Source organism: Chiloscyllium plagiosum, chromosome 17 (assembly GCF_004010195.1).
Source record: "Chiloscyllium plagiosum isolate BGI_BamShark_2017 chromosome 17, ASM401019v2, whole genome shotgun sequence".
Taxonomy (NCBI): Eukaryota; Metazoa; Chordata; class Chondrichthyes; order Orectolobiformes; family Hemiscylliidae; genus Chiloscyllium; species Chiloscyllium plagiosum.
Genome location: NC_057726.1, coordinates 2,900,408 through 2,918,332, shown reverse-complemented (window position 1 = coordinate 2,918,332; position 17,925 = coordinate 2,900,408). Strand labels below are relative to the sequence as shown.

The following is a 17,925-nucleotide window of genomic DNA, read 5'->3' as shown; positions in this document are numbered from 1 at the left end:
TGAGTTATTTGGATATAGATTTATCAGTTATCTTAACCAGGATGATTAGATTTGTTAAGCCCTGGGCCCTGGAGGGGGTCTCCCGAGTTAATACGGGTATGTATATAATGCTCCCGTTCCCTTGTTTGGGAGCCTTGCACTGAGCATAGCTGTTCTGTATTTTGTGTGTTTTTTTTGCTTTTCTTTCTTTTTTTGCTTTTTCTTTTTTTGGTGTTGCTTTGCACAGTGTTAGGGTTTGCTTTGTATTATAGAGTAGGTTAGTAGTTAGTAGATAGTAGTTGTATTGCAATTTGTGTATTTTTTCTTTTTATTATACTGATATTTGTGATTGTTTTTTTCAATAATTTTATATGTTTGTAAAGTTAAAAAAAAATTGCTAATAAATATATTTACAAAAAAAAGGACCTTAAAAGGAGTGATTTCTGGTTTACGCCCAATGCCAAACTCAAACGAGGGAAGGAATAAAAGGATAAAGGAGATAAATTAACGGCTGAAGAGCTAGTGAATTGTTTGGAATAGAAAAGACCTGTTCAAAATGGATGGGTCTAACCTGAATTCTAAAGAGACCGATACCTTAGCAGGGGGCTTTGCTTATTCCATTAAGGGAGACTTTATACTGATAGTGAGAGGGAATGGAGGAATTCTAAGTAGCAGTGTAAACAGAAGGATTGATGGGGAAGCTTTGAATGTGAAGACAGCACGTCACTAAAAACGAAAGACAAGAGAGATCTGAGTATGTAGTAACTCTGAAGAACTAAATCATTTTTATTTCAATGCAAGGGATCTTACAGGTAAGGCTGATGAACTCAGGGCATGTTTAAGAACATGGGATTGGGACATGGTAGCTATTACAGAAACTTAGCTGAGAGATGGACAAGACTGGCAGCTCAATGTTCTGGGTTTTAGGTGCTATAGGAATAATAAGAAAGGAGGCAAGAAGTTGGAGGTGGTGGTGTTTTAGTTTAAGGAATACATTACTGCTGTAACTAGAGTCCTACAGATATACAGCACGAAAATAGACACTTTGGTCCAACTTGTCCATACGGACCAGATAGCATAGAATAATGGGGCCACAGAGATTTACAGCATGAAAACAGACCAACTCGTCTATGCTGACCAGATATCCCAACCGAATACAGTCCCACCTGCCAGCACCCAGCACATATCCCTCCAAAGCCTTCCTATTCATGGTTATAGGTTTGCTCGCTGAGCTGGAAGGTTCATTTTCAGATGTTTTGTCACCATACTCGGTAACACCTTCAGTGAGCCTCTGGATGAAACACTGTTGATGATTCCTGCTTTCTATTTATATGTTTTGGTTTCTTTAGGTTGGTGATGTCATTTCCTGTGGTGTTGTCATTTCCTGTTCTTTTTCTCAGGGCGTGGTAAATGGGGTCCAAATCAATGTGTTTGTTGATAGAGGTCCGGTTGGAATGCCATGCTTCTAAGAATTCTCATGCGTGTCTCTGTTTGGCTTGTCCTAGGATGGATGTGTTGTCCCAGTCAAAGTGGTGTCTTTCCTTATCTGTATGTAAGGATACTAGTGAGAGAGGGTCATGTATCCTCGTGGCTAGTTTTCTGCCTGTTTGTCCAATGTAGCTGATGAAGTTGGTGGTGTTTGATGTATGTGTCTTTGGGTCTTCCAGTAGTGTAGTCAGTGTTTTCTTGGTCAGGTTAATTTTGATTGATGTAAACAGGGCTGTTACATCAAAGGAGACCATTATTTCATCCTCTTCTATCTTAGCAACTTTGATGGTCTTCAAGAATTCTTGGGTGGAGTGGATGGAGTGGCGTGAGTCTTCTACTAGGAGTTTGGTGTAGCTCCTTGGCCAGTCTGTAAGTTGGTGTTCCAGGTAGCGAGACTGTGACTCTGAGGGGGGCTCCTGGCTTGTGAATTTTGGGAAATCCGTAGAAGCGTGGTGTGTTGGATCTGCCTGGTTTCATTTTTTTGGAAGTCAGTCTTATTTATTTCTCCAGATTTCTCAAGTTTTTTGAGTAGGGCTGTGATTCGGTTCTCTTGTTGTGAGGCCGGGTCCATCGCCACTTGTTGCTAAGTGTTGGTATCTGCAAGTAGTGTGTTCGCTTTTTCAATGTAGTCTCTTTGATTTAAAATGACTGTCAAGCATCCTTTGTATGCAGGTAGGATAACAGTGTTTTTATCTTTTTTTAGTCTTTCTACTGATTTCCTTTATAAAAGCAAATTACTGCGGATGCTGGAATCTGAAACCAAAAGAGAAAATGCTGAAAAATCTCAGCAGGTCTGGCAGCATCTGTAAAGAGAGAAAAGAGCTGACGTTTTGAGTCTAACTGACCCTTTGCATCGCTCTTTTTCTTTTAGGAAGGAAGCCACAGTTGGAGAAGAAGGAGCACATATTAAGAGCACCACTTTGGAAAGTGGCCTCATCGGAACAAATACGGCAGAGGCAAAGGAGCTGAGAGAAAGGGATAGAGTCCTTACAGGACGTAGGGTGAGAAGAGCTGTAGTCCAGATAGCTGTGGGAGTCAGAGGGCTTGTAATGGATATTAGTGGATAGACTATTGCCGGAAATGGAGACAGAAAGGGTCAGTTAGACTCAAAACGTCAGCTCTTTTCCCTTCTTACAGGTGCTGTCAGACCTGCTGAGATTTTCCAGCATTTTCTCTTCTAGTGCTTTCCTTTCTTGTGTATTGAGTGTGTTTTCCTGCTTAATGCTGGTGCGACTATCTGTCTGATAGTTTGCTGGATTTTTTTTAACATTATTCCAACGAACCACTACACAGTGCAGCACAGAGGAACTATGCAGAGCAGAGAAAAATCACCTATACAGTGTATTCAAAAAGAATGGGTGCTCAATACAATTTATTGTATCCATTGCTCCTTTTGTGGTGTCCTCTACATTGGGGAGACTGGACGCCTCCTAGCAGAGCACTTCAGGGAACATCTCTGGGAGACCCACACCAATCAACCTCACCGCCCCGTGGCCCAACATTTCAACTCCCCCTCCCACTCTGCCGAGGACATGCAGGTCCTGGGCCTCCTCTATCGTCGCTCCCTCACCACCCGACGCCTGGAGGAAGAACATCTCATCTTCTGCCTCGGAACACTTCAACCTCAGGGTATCAATGTGGATTTCACCAGTTCCTCATTTCCCCTCCCCCCCAATTCCAATCTTCCAGCTCAGCGCTGTCCTCATGATCTGCCCTACCTGCCAATCTCCCTTCCCACCTATCCACTCCACCCTCCCCTCTGTATAAGGTCACTCCTCAGACTCTGGCACACTACGGAAAACAGTCCCAGCCTATCCTTATGTCTCTCCTCACCCGGGTAACCATGACACATACCTGAGGTCGTAAAGTCTGCTCCCTCCCTGGATTCACTCCAGTTGCCACAAGTGAGCCTGCTCCACAATCATTAAGATCACGGCTGACCTGTCCATCGTCTCATCTCCTCCTCCCTGCAGTCACAAGGAACCCCTTAATTCCCCTACCAGGCAAAAACCCACCTAACTGTGTCTTGAATATACTTAATGAAGCTGCCTCTATTGCTTCCTTGGCCAGAGTATTCCATAGATTTTGATGGAAACCCTTTTGCCCAAAACATTGATTTTCCTGCCCCTCGGATGCTGCCTGACTTGCTGTGCTTTTCCAGTACCACTCTAATCTAGACTCCTGCTGTGCTTTTCCAGCACCACTCTAATCTAAACTCTGGTTTCCAGCATCTGCAGTCCTCACTTTTGCCTACCAAATGAACACAGTCTACACGTTTCTCAGCAACAAACCCAAACAAGCAAACAAAACATTTCCAGAAATCCTAGCCATTTTCTCTACATTAAAGATATCTCGAAAATGACTGACAGACTGCTCAGACCCCTTGGCATCATGATAGCCCACAAATGTACCAACACACTAAAACAGCAGCTATTGAACTTGAAAGACCCTATACAGACAACAAGCAAAACTAATATCATTTACAAAATACCGTGCAAGGACTGTAACAAACACTACATTTGACAAAGAAGCAAAAACCTAGCCACCAGGATACATGAACATCAACTAGCCACAAAACGACATGACCCTCTCTCACTAGTATCCTTACATACAGATAAGGAAGGACACCATTTCAACTGGGACAACACATCCATCCTAGTACAAGCCACGCATGAGAATTCCTAGAACCATGGCATTCCAACCAGAACTCTATCAACAAACACATTGACTTGGACCCGATTTACGACCCCCTGAGAAAAAGGACAGGAAATGACATCACCAACCCAAAGAAACCCAAACATATAAATAGAAAGGAGGAATCATCAGCATTGCTTCATCCAGAGCCTCATCCAGAGCCTCATGTTACCTAATATGGTGACAAAACGTCTGAAAATGAACCTTACAGATCAGCAAGCAAACCTACATCCAGAACCTGAACCTGAGCTATAAATCTTTTCAAAACCCGTTAACAGAAGGGCCTGTTTCCACAGTGTAGGGAATCTAATCTAATCTAATCAAAAACCGAAAGAATTGTGGATGGTGGAAATCCGAAACAAAATCAAAATCAAAAATTATTGGAAAATCTCCACAAATCTGGCAGCATCTGTGGAGAGAAATAAAGATGATGTGGAGAAAATTCATCAAGGTGTGTAAAAACATTACTTGGGTAATTATATTAAGGGATTTTAACATCCCAAACTTTAATTGGGATTGTCATAGTGTAAAGTTCTTAGAGGGGTCAGATTTCTTAAAATGTATTCAGAAGTGTTTTTTATATCAACAGGTGGAAGATCCAACACAGGACAGTGCATTGCTGGACCTAATACTGGGGAAAGAAGCTAGACAGGTGTTTTGAGGTGGCAGTGCATTTAGTGATAGCAAACACAACACCGTATGGTTTAAATTCTTTATGGAAATGGAAAGAGATGGTCTGCAAAAAAGGTTTTGGATTAGAGTATGGCACATTTTATTAAAATAAGACAGAATACTGTGCAAGGACTGTAACAAACACTACATTTGACAAAGAAGCAAAAACCTAGCCACCAGGATACATGAACATCAACTAGCCACAAAATGACATGACCCTCTCTCACTAGTATCCTTACATACAGATAAGGAAGGACACCACTTCGACTGGGACAACACATCCATCCTAAGACAAGCTAAACAAAGACAGGCATGAGAATTCCTAGAAGCATAGCATTCCAACCAGAACTCTATCAACAAACACATTGACTTAGACTCGATTTACCATCCCCTGACATCAACAACCCAAAGAAACCCAAACATATAAATAGAAAGCAGGAATCATCAGCAGTGTTTCATCCAGAGGCTCACTGAAAATGTTACTAGTATGTGACAAAATATCTAAAAATGAACCTTCCAACTCAGCGAGCAAATCTACATCCAGAACCTCAAGCTGAGCTACAAATCTTCTCAAAACTCACTTCCTATTCATCTACCCATCCAGATGCCTTATAAATGATGCAATTGTACCAGCCTCCACCACTTCCTCTGGCAGTTCATTCCATTCACGCACCACCCTCTGTGTGAAAAAGTTGCCCTTTAGGTCTCTTTATATCTTTCCCCTCTCACCCTAAACCTATGCCCTCTGGTTCTGGACTCCCCCACCCCAGGGAAAAGACTTTGTCTATTTATCCTATCCATGTCCCTCATAATTTTAGAAACCTCTATAAAATCCCCCTCATCCTCCAACATTCCAGGGAAAACAGCCCCAGACTATTTATCCTCTCCCTATAGCTCAAATCCTCCAACCCTGGCAACATCCTTGTAAATCATTTCTGAACACTTTCAACTTTCACAACATACTTCCGATAGAAAGGAGACCAGAATTGCACGCAATAGTCCAAAAGTGGCCTAACCATCGTTCTGTACAGCTGCAACATGACCTCTCAACTCCTGTACTCAATACTCTGACCAATAAAGAAAGCATACCAAACGCCTTCTTCGCTATCCTATCTACCTGCGACTTTACTTTTTGGGAGCTATGAACCTGCACTCCAAGGTCTCTTTGTTCAGCAAAGTACATTACATTAAGTATATAAATCCTGCTAAGATTTGCTTTCCCAAAATGCAGCACCTTACATTTATCTAAATTAAACTCCACCTGCCACTTCTCAGTACATTGGTCCATTTGATCGAGATCCCATTGTAATCTGAGGTAACCTTCTTCGCTGTCCACTATACCTCCAATTTTGGTGTCATGTGCAAACTTACTAACTATACCTCTTATGCTCACGTCCAAGCCCTCCTGCTTAATTTCAACCAGAAACACAGAAAAGATTTATCCCATGCAGTAATCTGTGAAAATTTGAGAGGCCAAGAACTATTTAAAGTAAAAATTAACAACCTTATTTCTTAAAGTATAACAGAGAATAATTAACGAACAACTATTTACAACTCCTTCCTCTAATCTATCTTTTACCTTCCCCTTCTATAATACTAGTCCTATAAACCCCCGAATAAGATTTATTGAAAAATTGATATTTTAAAACCAGCCAGCGGTCGAATCTTCTTTTTATATCTTCCTCTGTAGATTTGCTCTCGAGGTGTGTGTTGATGTTTTTCTCTGTGCAAACTCTATCTTTAGACAGGTACCTCTCAGAGACTTTTGACTGGCAGCCTATATCTGTTGGTCTTTTGATAATTCTCCCCCAACTGTTCAATTTTTTTCCTGGTCTTTTACCCCAAAAGCATTGGATTGTGTCATTGACTTTTTTAACATTGTCAATATACTAAATTCAGGGTTGATTGGAGTTTGGTACTTTTTTGGGATATAATTTAAACTGATTGGCCTAATTCAAATTTATTTTTGTCTCCAGGCAACCAGCTACCCTAGCTGCTGGACCACATGTTACATTGTATCTTATTCAGAACACTTACTGCTGTCAGGTAGCTTTTAACTCTTAAAGGTACAGTACACCCACATCTTCATAACACACCACACAGGAGTAGGCCATTCGACCCATTGTGTGTGCACTGGTCAACAAAGATCTGACTACACTGATTCCATTTTCCCCCTCTTGGCTTTCAGCCCTGAAGCTATGATGAAGCAATTGAATATTTCAATACTGCTCAATTGCGAGGAGTGTTTCTCACTGAACTACCTTTTCAGGCAGTGAGGATGAAAAAATCTCAACTCAGCATTCCTCTGAGCTTTCCACCTTATGTCTTAAATCTATGCTTGATGGTTATTGACCCCTTTTCTAAAGGAAAAAGAGCCTTCCTGTTAGCCCTATCTGTGCCCTCAATCAGATCATCTCTTAATTTTCATTACTCCATGGAAATTAATCACAGCTTATCCACGATTTCCTCATAGCTCAGACTGTCCAGCCCTGATGAAATCTTGGTAAACTTCTGTCCCTGTTTAGTGCAATCACGTCCTTCCCAGGATTACACAGACCACTCCAGCTATGGTCCAATCAACACTTTACCCAGTACCAGCATAACCTCCCTGTTTTTGTATTCACTGCCTCGGCTCATAAAGGTAAGAATCCCATAATACATTCTTAACCACCTTACGTACCTGTCCTGCTACCTTCAGGGATCAGCTAATATGCTTACTGAGCTCTCTCAGATATTAAGTACTTTCTAGGATCTGATCATTCAGAATATAATTCCTTGCTTGATTTGATTTGATTTATTATGTCACATTTACATAGGTTTTGTTTTTCATGTAAGACAGGCAGATCATACCATACAAAGTGCATTAGGGTAATAAAACAGAGTGAGGAATACAGTGTTATGGTTGAAGAGAAGATGCGCAAAGAGCGAGATCGACATTAAATTTAAAATTTGAGAGGTTCATTCAGGAGTTGAAGAACAGCGGGGGAAAAGCTGTTCTTGAATCTGTTGGTATGAGTGTTTAAGCTGTTGTATCTTTTGCCCAACGGAAGAGGTTGGAAGAGATTATAACTGAAGTGCGAGGGGTCTTTGATTATATTGGCTGACTTTCCCAGGTAGCGAGAAGTATAGGTGGAGTCAGTGGATGGAAGGTTGGCTTGTGTGATGGTCTGGGCTGTTTTCACAACTCTCTGTAGTTTGTTATGATCCTGGGCAAAGCAGTTGCTATACTAAGCCGTGATACATAGAACATAGAACGTTACAGCGCAGTACAGGCCCTTCGGCCCTCAATGTTGCGCCAACCTATGAAACCAATCTGAAGCCCATTTAACCTACACTACTTCATTCTCATCCATGTGTTTATCCAATGACCATTTAAATGCCCTTAAAGTTGGCCGGTCTACTGCTGTTGCAGGCAGGGCATTCCACATCCTTAGTACGCTCGGAGTAAAGAACCTACCTCTGACATCTGTCCTACTTCTATCACTCCTCATTTTAAAGTTATGTCCCCTTGGGCTAACCATTACCATCCAGGGAAAAAGGCTCTCACTGTCCAACGTATCTAATCCTCTGATCATCTTGTATGTCTCTATCAAGTCACGTCTCAACCTTCTTTCAAATGAAAACAGCCTCAAGTCACTCAGCCTTTCCTCATTTGAATAGAATGTTTTCTGTGGTGCATCTATGAAAATTCATAAGAGTCTTTATAGACATGCCGAATTTCCTTAGCCTGCTGAGGAAGTAGAGGTATTGCTGTGTTTTTATGACCATGGCAGGTCCAGGACCAGGACAGATTGTTGGTGAGCATTAGTCCTCGGAACTTGATGCTGTCATCCATTTCCACCTCAGCACCATTGAAGTAGATAGAGGTGTACTCTCCGACTTGCTTTCTGAAGTCAATGACCAGCTCCTTCATTTTGCTGACATTGAGGGAGAGATTCTTATCTTTCCACCAGGTCACCAAGCACTCTATCTCATCCTGTATTGTAAACCTTCCCCAAATGCATTACCTTACACTTTTTCAGGTTGAATTCCATTTGCCACCGCTCTGCCCAGCTGACCAGTCTGTTGGTATCCTCTTACCATTTATAGCTATCCTTCTCACGATTTACCACCTGACCAATTTTTGTGTTATCCATGAACTTTTTAATCATTTCCCCACAAACAGCAGGGGCCTCAGTGCTGAGCCGTATGGAACCCCACTGGAAACACCCCTCTACCATCACTTTCTGCTTCCTGCTTTTCAGCCAGTTTTGGATCCAAGGTGTCACTTTCGTTGGATCCCATGGGATCATACTTCCTTGACCAGTCTGCCATGAGGGACTGCATCAAAAACCCTGCTAAAGTCTGTGTAAACTACATCAAATGCATTACCCTCATTAACGCTCTTGTTTACTTCCTCATAAAACTCAATCAAATTTGTCAAAACATTTTCTTAACATATCCATGCAGACTATTCCTGATTAATCTCTTTCTATCCAAGTGACGATATATCTATTCCTGAGAGTTCTTTGGAATAACATCCCCACCACTGAGGTTAGACTGACTGGCCTGTAATTTCTTGGATCTATCTCTTCCTCCCTGTTTTAATAATGAGACAATGTTAATAGCCCTCCAGTCCTCAGGCACCTCACCTGTAGCCAATGAGAATTCCAGAATTACTGGCAGACCCATGATATCTTGTCCATTCCCTTGCTCAACAGCCTGGGATACATTTCATCCAGCTTGCCAATTTATCTAATTTTAAAGCTGTGAAACCTCAGTTGTTCTTGATTTATGAAAATGACATAGATGAAACAAAGGAAGGTACGGTTGTCAACTTTGCTAGGAACACAAAGGTAGATGGAAAGTAAGTTGTAAAGAGGATGCAAGAAGGTTACAAAAAGATGTAGGTATGCTTAGTGTATGGGTAACGATAAATCAAAAGGAGCATAATGTGGGAAGTAGAATTGTCCATTTTGACTGAAAAATAAGCAAACGATCTAAATGGTGAGTGTTCTGAGAGATCTAGGTGTCCTTTCTCATTGTTACAGTTCAGTGCAGTTCACACTAAATCAAGCCCCACTATTCTCAGAGTTGTTGCAGAAGGTAAAGTTGGAAAGAAAATTTGCAAAGTCCCCAAACTAATTGATTTTTCGGATCCCAATTTATAGAAAGCATGCATTACGTTTCTATACTTAATAAGAATCATATTTTATTACACGTAACTAGGCTCTAGTTACAAGGAAACAATTAAATTGCATAAATTGGACAATTAAAACTCTACACCTCTTATAAACTACTTGTTTAATATACAGACCGACAAACAGATAGGAGAAAAAGAAACAAATGGTGGAGGAAGAATTGGAAATACAGTTCTGTAATCTGTGTTCCTAAGATCTGATGAGTTGGTTCTTGCTGATCTGAAGTTTTCTTTTCATCCTTCCTTTTTCCAAATTCTTCTGCTGGTTTGCAACAGACACACGATGACTGGTTTACTAATGAAAAGTCTCTGACTTGTTCAATTCAGAGTCATGAGTTGCAGCATCTGCTGAAGGCAAGATAGCTGCTTTTCTTCAGGTTTAAAGTGACTTACAAAGAGTACGAGAGGGGAGTGTTTTGGCTACTGCAGACCTGGTTTCTACTCTGATCTGACTAGCTTCTCACAGTCTTGTTCATAGCCTAAACTATTCAGCCACCTGACAACCAATTACATAGGTGTTGGCAGACAGAGAACTGTCATCATTTATAACTGGCAACGAGTTCACACCAATCAGCTTCACTCATAAACAAGCCCTTGGCTCCAGTTCATTTGCACGTTGCTGGAGCACACAGCTACACTAACAGGGTTCAGAAATGCTATCAAATTCCTTACTTTCAAAACGTGCAGCCATCCTTGTAAATCGATGGGTTTCAAAACAGTTTTTTCTCATTTCAGTCTGCAGTTTTACAAAGCACAAAAATAAAAAGACACAGACTTTACAGCATGAATTGCAAGAGGTTAGTACAGCAAATAGTTTGTAAAGCATAAAAAAAATTATTTGGATGTAGGTTTGTTCACTGAGGTGGAAGGTTCATTTTCAGACGTTTCATCACCATACTAGGTAACAACAGTGAGGCTCCTGTGAAGTTCTGGTATTATGTCCCCCTTTCTATCTACGTGTTTAGGTTTCCTTGTATTGGTGATGTCATTTCCTGTATTGCTGATGTCATTTCCTGTTCTTTTTCTCAGAAGATGGCAGATGGGGTCCAAGTCGATGTGTTTGTTGACAGACAACCTAAACACACAGAAAGCGGGACATAACACCAGTGCTTCACCAGACGCTCACTGATGATGTTACCTAGTATGATGATGAAGCAACTGAAAACAAAATTTCTAGCTCAGCAAGCAAACCTACATCCAGAACCTCAACCTGAGCTACAAATCTTCTCAAAACTCGCTAATGTTATTATTTGTTGTGAGGCAAACTGAGTTGAAAACTAGGGAGTTAATGCTTCAATTACACAAGGCACTGAGGAGACCACATCAGGGGTGCTGTGCACGGTATTGATCATCTTATTTTAGAAAGACATTCGAGGCAGTTCAGTGAAGGATTAACAGACTGATACATGGAATGGGTGGGTTGTCTTATTATGAAAGGTTGGACAGGCTGGGCCTATAACGACTGGAGTCTCAAAGAGTAAAAGGTTGACTAGATTGAAACATGTAAGATCCAGTGGGGTCTTGATAGCGTAGATGTAGAGCAGATGTTTCTTTTATGATCGAATCTGGAAAGAGAGGTCATTGTTTAAAAATCAGGGGTCAACCACATAAAGTCCCAAAACGTTGACTTTTTCAACTTCCTGACGCTGTCAGACTTGCTGTGTTCTTCCAGCCTCCTGTTTGACCACTTAAAACAGAAGAGGATAATATTTTTTCCCTCAGTGGCTTGAGAATCTTTGAATCTTTCTGCTTTTAAGATGCTGATAGCAGAGTCCTTGAATATTTTTAAGGCAGAGTTTGATGGATTCTTGTTAACCAAGAGGTTGAAAGGTTTCAGAGGTAGTCAGAAAGGTAGACTTGAGGTTATAATCAGATCAACTATGTTCTTAATTAATGGCGGTGCAGGCTCGAGGGGCTGAATGACCTATTCCTGTTCCTGAGTCTTATGCTTGTATGTATGTAAGTCCATAAATGTAACACTCCCCTATATCTACCTGTGAACTTTATAGCACGTGATAGATAGTGATTCAAGAATAGAAAACCTTTCTAATTGGTCTTCCATAGCTCAGGGTGGCTGAATACAACTTTACTATCTCTTCTGTCCCAGTAGACATAGCTAACTCAGTGCAGGTTGGTGACTCAACCTGGGAGCTGATGCATAATGATAAAACAGCTGGTTTATTTTTTAGCTCACTGAAATAATTTGATAGGGAAGATGTGGAGAAGATACTTCCAACTGTAGGGAAAATCAGAACTGGTCATCGTAAAGATAAGATCATCCATATGAAATTCAGGTGAAATTTCGACTCAAAGAGCAACAGAATGTGGAACCCACTCCCACTGTAAGCATTTGAAGTATGACTGCCTTTATGAGGAAAGTGCACAAGCACAAGGGACCTCGAACAGCAGGCAGTATTATAGTTGAATGAAATATCGTAGGAAGAGACTCATGTAGAAAATGAACTCCAGCTGGAAATGAATATTCTATTTCTCTGCTCCAGATACAATGTAATAATTCAGCTAACAAAGAAAAATTGTATTTCTACAATACATTTCCCACACTGCAAAGATCCCAAATGACCTTGGTGAAAGTATTTTCTATTTTAATCACTGTTCAAATTACGCAATGCAAATTCCAGCAAATAGTCAAATGACATCAAAATTGGAGGTGTAGTGGACAACAAAGAAGATTACCTCAGAGTACAACGGGATCTTGATCAGTTGGGCCAATGGGCTGAGGAATGGCAGATGGAGTTTAATTTAGATAAATGTGAGGTATTGCATATCTGGAAGGCAAATCGGGAAGGACTTACCCACTTAATGGTAAGGTCCTGGGGAGTGTTGCTGAACAAAGCGACCTTGGACTGCAGGCTCATTGTTGCTTGAAAGTGAATCTCTGGTAGATAGGATAGTGAAGAAGGCGTTTGCTATGCTTTCCCGGCTCAGGCGACTGACTGTGTGGAGTTTGCACATTCTCCCCGTGTCTGCGTGGGTTTCCTCCGGGTGCTCCGGTTTCCTCCCACAGTCCAAAGATGTGCAGGTCAGGTGAATTGGCCATGCTAAATTGCCTGTAGTGCTAGGTAAAGGGGTAAATGTAGGGGAATGGGCGGGTTGCGCTTCGGAGGGTTGGTGTGGACTTGTTAGGCCGAAGGGCCTGTTTCCACACTGTAAGTAATCTAATCCAATCTTTATTGGTCAGTGCATTGAGTATAGGAGTTGGGATGTCATGTTGCGATTGTACAGAACATTGGTTGGGCCACTTGGAATTTTGTATGCAATTCTGGTCTCCCTCCTGTCGGGAAAGTTGTTGTGAAACTTGAGAGGGTTCAGAAATAATATATAAGGATGTTGCCAGGGTTGGGAGATTTGAGCTATAGGGAGAGGCTGAATAGTCTGGGGCTGTTTTCCCTGGAATGTCAGAGGCTGAGGGGTGACATTATCGAGGTTTATAAAATCAAAAGGGCAAGTATAGGATAAATTACAGTTTTTCCCTGGGATGGGGGAGTCCAGAATTAGAGGGTTAGGGTGAGAGGGGAAAAATTTAAAAGGGACAATAGGGGCACCTTTTTCATGCAGAGGTAGTGCGTGTATGGAATGCCTATGTACTTCGTTAAGTTCTCCTTCACTCTACCTATAAGCGTTGATCATTGCCAATCCTTTACCTTACAGTTGGAGAGAGTATCTTCTACTGTATCTTCTTTGGAAACCTTATAAAATTAGTTTCCTGAACCAAGCTCCAAGTTAGAATAAAGACCTTTGACTTTCTCTGTTAGCCCCTGTTTCCCTTGTCTGATTTTTAAAAATGTAAATACAAGTTATTGTTGATCCAAATGGTTGCTGCTTGCAGGTATCAAGTGGGGGTTAGGGCTGAGAATGTTGGTTAATCTGTTGAACATGGAATTTTCACACATTGCTTGATCTTCACTGCTTGTAATTAAGTTGGAGTGGATGAATGTTGCCAGCAACAAAACATGTATTGAAAGTGCATGAGGCATTTTCTTATGTATCTTTCTTCTCTAAATGATCTCTAGGACCATGAATGGTACGAACAAGCAACAGATGTTCGGACGCAACTGAAATTCTTTGAACATCTGGAGCGACTGGAAAAACAACGGAAGGATGATCAGGAGAGAGAAATTCTATTAAAAGCAGCAAAGGTATGGACTGATCAGTGATGAAACCAAGTTTTCAGTTGGCATCAGTTTAAACATGAATTTTCATAGATTTCGAGAGAATGGAGCTAAAACACAAACTGTCCCCCTTTCCTCTCAGTCCCCTTCCTTCCAAAGCAAAGTACATGAAAAGAAGCAGAGTTCATGAGCATAGCTACTAGGTTCTGTTTTAGAATTTGGCTCAAAGAGGCAGGGTAGCATGTTGTTGATTACTGGACCGTGGTTTCAATTTTCATTTCACAGAACACTGATTAACCACTGGAGTGCAGTAGTGGAATGAGCAACATCTTGTCTATCATAAATTCAGCTTCAGAAAATATAGTTGGTATGTGACTCTAAGTGAACTTTTTTAAATTTTAAGTTCATACACATGTCTGGTTAAGTGGGCAAGAGCCAACTTGGTGACATTGCACATTTGGATATTTGTGCCTGTCCTCCTCCAATTCCCACTTTGCCCAAAATTGAATGTCTCTAACTTCAGGTTTTGTGCCGAAAACACTGGCGCACTATTCTTGAGTCATCCAGAGTTTCTTTGCAGAATTTGACACAGTTCATCTTGCATGGTTGGCATGGACGAGTTGGACCAAAGGGTCTGTTTCCATGCTGTACATCTCTATGACTCTGTGACATCCACTATTTGTCTTCTGTGATCCAGCCATGAGGCACTGCCCTTTGTTTCTGATGTGGAGATGCCGGTATTGGACTGGGGTGGACAAAATCAGAAGTCAAGAGGTTATATCCAACAGGTTTATTTGAAATTACAAGCTTTCAGAACTCTGCTCCTTTGTCAGGTAAAGTCACTTCACCTGACAAAGGAGCAACGCTCCAAAAGCTAGTGCTTCCAAATAAACCTGTTGGACTATAACCTGGTATCATACAAATTCTCCCTTTGGTTCTGGTCTATCTTTAGCTTTCTGCGGTAGCTTCCTCTTTGTGACCTGCTTATTACCATTGTTGGAAAGATTCATCATTTGACCCTTTGTTCCTTGCACAGATCCTTGTTGATAACATCTTTAAGTGCAGGTGAAAGTGAGGACTGCAGATGCTGGAGATCAGAGTCAAGATTAGAATGGTGCTGGAAAAGCGCTGGAAAAGCACAGCAGGTCAGGCAGCATTAGAGAAGCAGGAAAATCGACGTTTTGGGTAGGAGCTCCTCCAGCACCACTCTTACCTTTAAGTGCAGATCAACTTCCATGTTTAGATCTATGTCTGACTCCCTGTTTCTGTCGTGACCATTGTCAGAGTGGCACTCTGCTGTACAATTCTTTGACTGACATCAAATCATGGAAGGCACAAGCTTATTCCAATTTAATGCTTGTAAAACTGAAGCAACTCTGTATGACTCCTGTCAGAAATGTCACGAAACCCCCACTTCCCTCACCTTTCCACTGTGTCCCAGAAAGGGTGACCTTTCTTAGTCATCTCCTTCACCATCTCCCATCACTCAGCTTTTTACGCTTATTCTCGGGATGTAGACGTAACTGGCAAAGCTAGCATGCATTGCTCATCCTTAGCTGCCCTTCGTGAGCCATTGTCTTAACCAGAAGAATCTATGTGTTGAGGGTACTCTCCACAGTGATGTCAGGAATGGAGAATTGTCTCTGTGATCCATTGTGAGGGGCATGATTGGATTGAAAACACAACAAGTAAGCTTTTGTTAAATTTCTATGTGATGAGTTGTTGAGGTAGGTTGCATCTGAAATGAGGTACATACCCTAACTGCTAAACCTCTTGCCCACCCCTACAAGTATAAATTTGGAAAAGGAAACTAAAAGTACAAACCAGGGTTACATTCTTGAGCATTGTGTTGACCAATTCTTAGGAGAACTTTGATGTGAGGACTGCAAACTCACCTGGCTGGCCTTTCCAGCTCTTCTGATGTTATTTTGCAGAAAATTAATTCCATTCTTGTGAGCAATAAGCTTACTATATTTTCTTTGATCATTACAGAAATATTAATAATAAAGCAATGTGCATCTGGCCATAACTGGTCTGGTGTGGTTTTTAACCAATTGAAGTGATCATAAGTTATTTAAAATATGGTGATTCTATGACATATCCTTAATCTTTCAAAAAACATTTGGTAACACAGGTCGGTTTGAAACTTGAATTAACAAGTACAGTCCAATGGAGGTAATAGCAGAGAAACTGCAGTTATGTCTATGTCCTTGATACCTGTATTTTTGCATCAACAAAAGGTTATTTGGGGTGTTAGAACCCTGTGCTCTCTCTCAGAGCTTCTATGTTGTAAGTAATCTGAGAATTCAGGATCCTGACAAGGGCAGAGGGAGGCAACAAATTAAATTTTGGAATGAAAACAAAATATTGAGGATACTAGAAATCTAAAATAAACCAGAAACTACTGGACGTGCTCAACATTTCTGGCAGTATCTGTGGAGAAGGAAACAGAGTGAATATATGAAATGTTTACTCTGATTTTCTATCTGCAAATGCTGCCAGACCTGAGTATTTTAAGTACTTTTTCATGTTTAATGTTTGAACAATTTGAATGATTTATTGTCACTTGCATTTTGCAGTGAATAATACAGTACAATACAGTGAAAAGCTTCAACTGTCGCCACAATCTGATGCCATTTTGAAAGTTTTAGAATAAAAAAAGTAAAAAGATACAACTGAAAGAGAGTCTGAACTAACCCCACAAAGGCCAGTATCGCATCACCAAATCACCCTTTATTTACACGTGGAAAGCCCTTGACACTGATCCAGCTCCCTCAGAGACAGCTGTCAGAGTGACCAGGATGTCTGACATTCCTCTTGATAGCTGTCTGCCAAATTTAACAAATCTGTCAGCCAGATTAACAGTCCCAATCAGGGAATTTATATTCTATGAGGTACACCTGGCTGAATTTGCTACAGTCAATACATCCCTCCATGTTGTTGTGGTTCTGTTCGCCGAGCTGGAAGTTTTTGTTGCAAACGTTTCGTCCCTGGCTAGGCAACATCATCAGTGCTTGGGAGCCTCCTGCGAAGTGCTTCTTTGATGTTTCCTCCGGTGTTTATAGTGGTCTGTCCCTGCCGCTTCCGGTTGTCAGTTTCAGCTGTCCGCTGTAGTGGTTGGTATATTGGGTCCAGGTCGATGTGTTTGTTGATGGAGTTTGTGGATGAACTCTCAGGGGAATGTAGCATGAGCAGCCAAGTTTCTGGTACCGAGACTGACTCTAATGAAACAAGGGGTATGTTGTGGTTCTGTTCGCCGAGCTGGAAGTTTTTGTTGCAAACGTTTCGTCCCCTGGCTAGACGACATCATCAGTGCTTGGGAGCCTCCTGAGAAGCGCTTCTTTGATGTTTCCTCCGATGTTTATAGTGGTCTGTCCCTGCCGCTTCCAGTTGTCAGTTTCAGCTGTCCGCTGTAGTGGTTGGTATATTGGTGTACCAATAGTAGTGTTGTCCCAGTTCTCACAGTGCTAATAAACATTACTAATATGCATAATAACTCGTGGGGCAAGCCAGACAGAGAACAGCCAGGGAATTCCTAGAAGCATGGCACTCATCCACAAACTCCATCAACAAACACATCGACCTGGACCCAATATACCAACCACTACAGCGGACAGCTGAAACTCACAACCGGAAGCGGCAGGGACAGACCACTATAAACACCGGAGGAAACAACAAAGAAGCGCTTCGCAGGAGGCTCCCAAGCACTGATGATGTCGCCTAGCCAAGGGACGAAACGTTTGCAACAAAAACTTCCAACTCGGCGAACAGAACCACAACAAC

At 41.5% G+C, this 17,925-nt stretch overlaps 1 protein-coding gene across 3 annotated transcripts in view; it reads left to right on the top strand.

Moving 5' to 3' along the window:
- The window catches only part of LOC122558192 (transcription initiation factor TFIID subunit 4-like), a 356,856-nt gene that overhangs the window by 154,093 nt on the left and 184,838 nt on the right, over nt 1-17,925 (top strand). The window contains exons 13-14 of one of the 3 annotated variants that reach the window (XR_006314065.1): nt 10,748-10,809; nt 14,044-14,169. Coding sequence is in view for 2 of the 3 variants with exons in the window: in XM_043706504.1 (XP_043562439.1) it covers nt 14,044-14,169 (126 nt within the window). In the remaining variant the exon portion in view is untranslated. Of the gene's footprint in view, nt 1-10,747; nt 10,810-14,043; nt 14,170-17,925 lie in introns of those variants that run through there. The other 2 variants (XM_043706504.1, XM_043706510.1) reach the window with 2 other exon arrangements.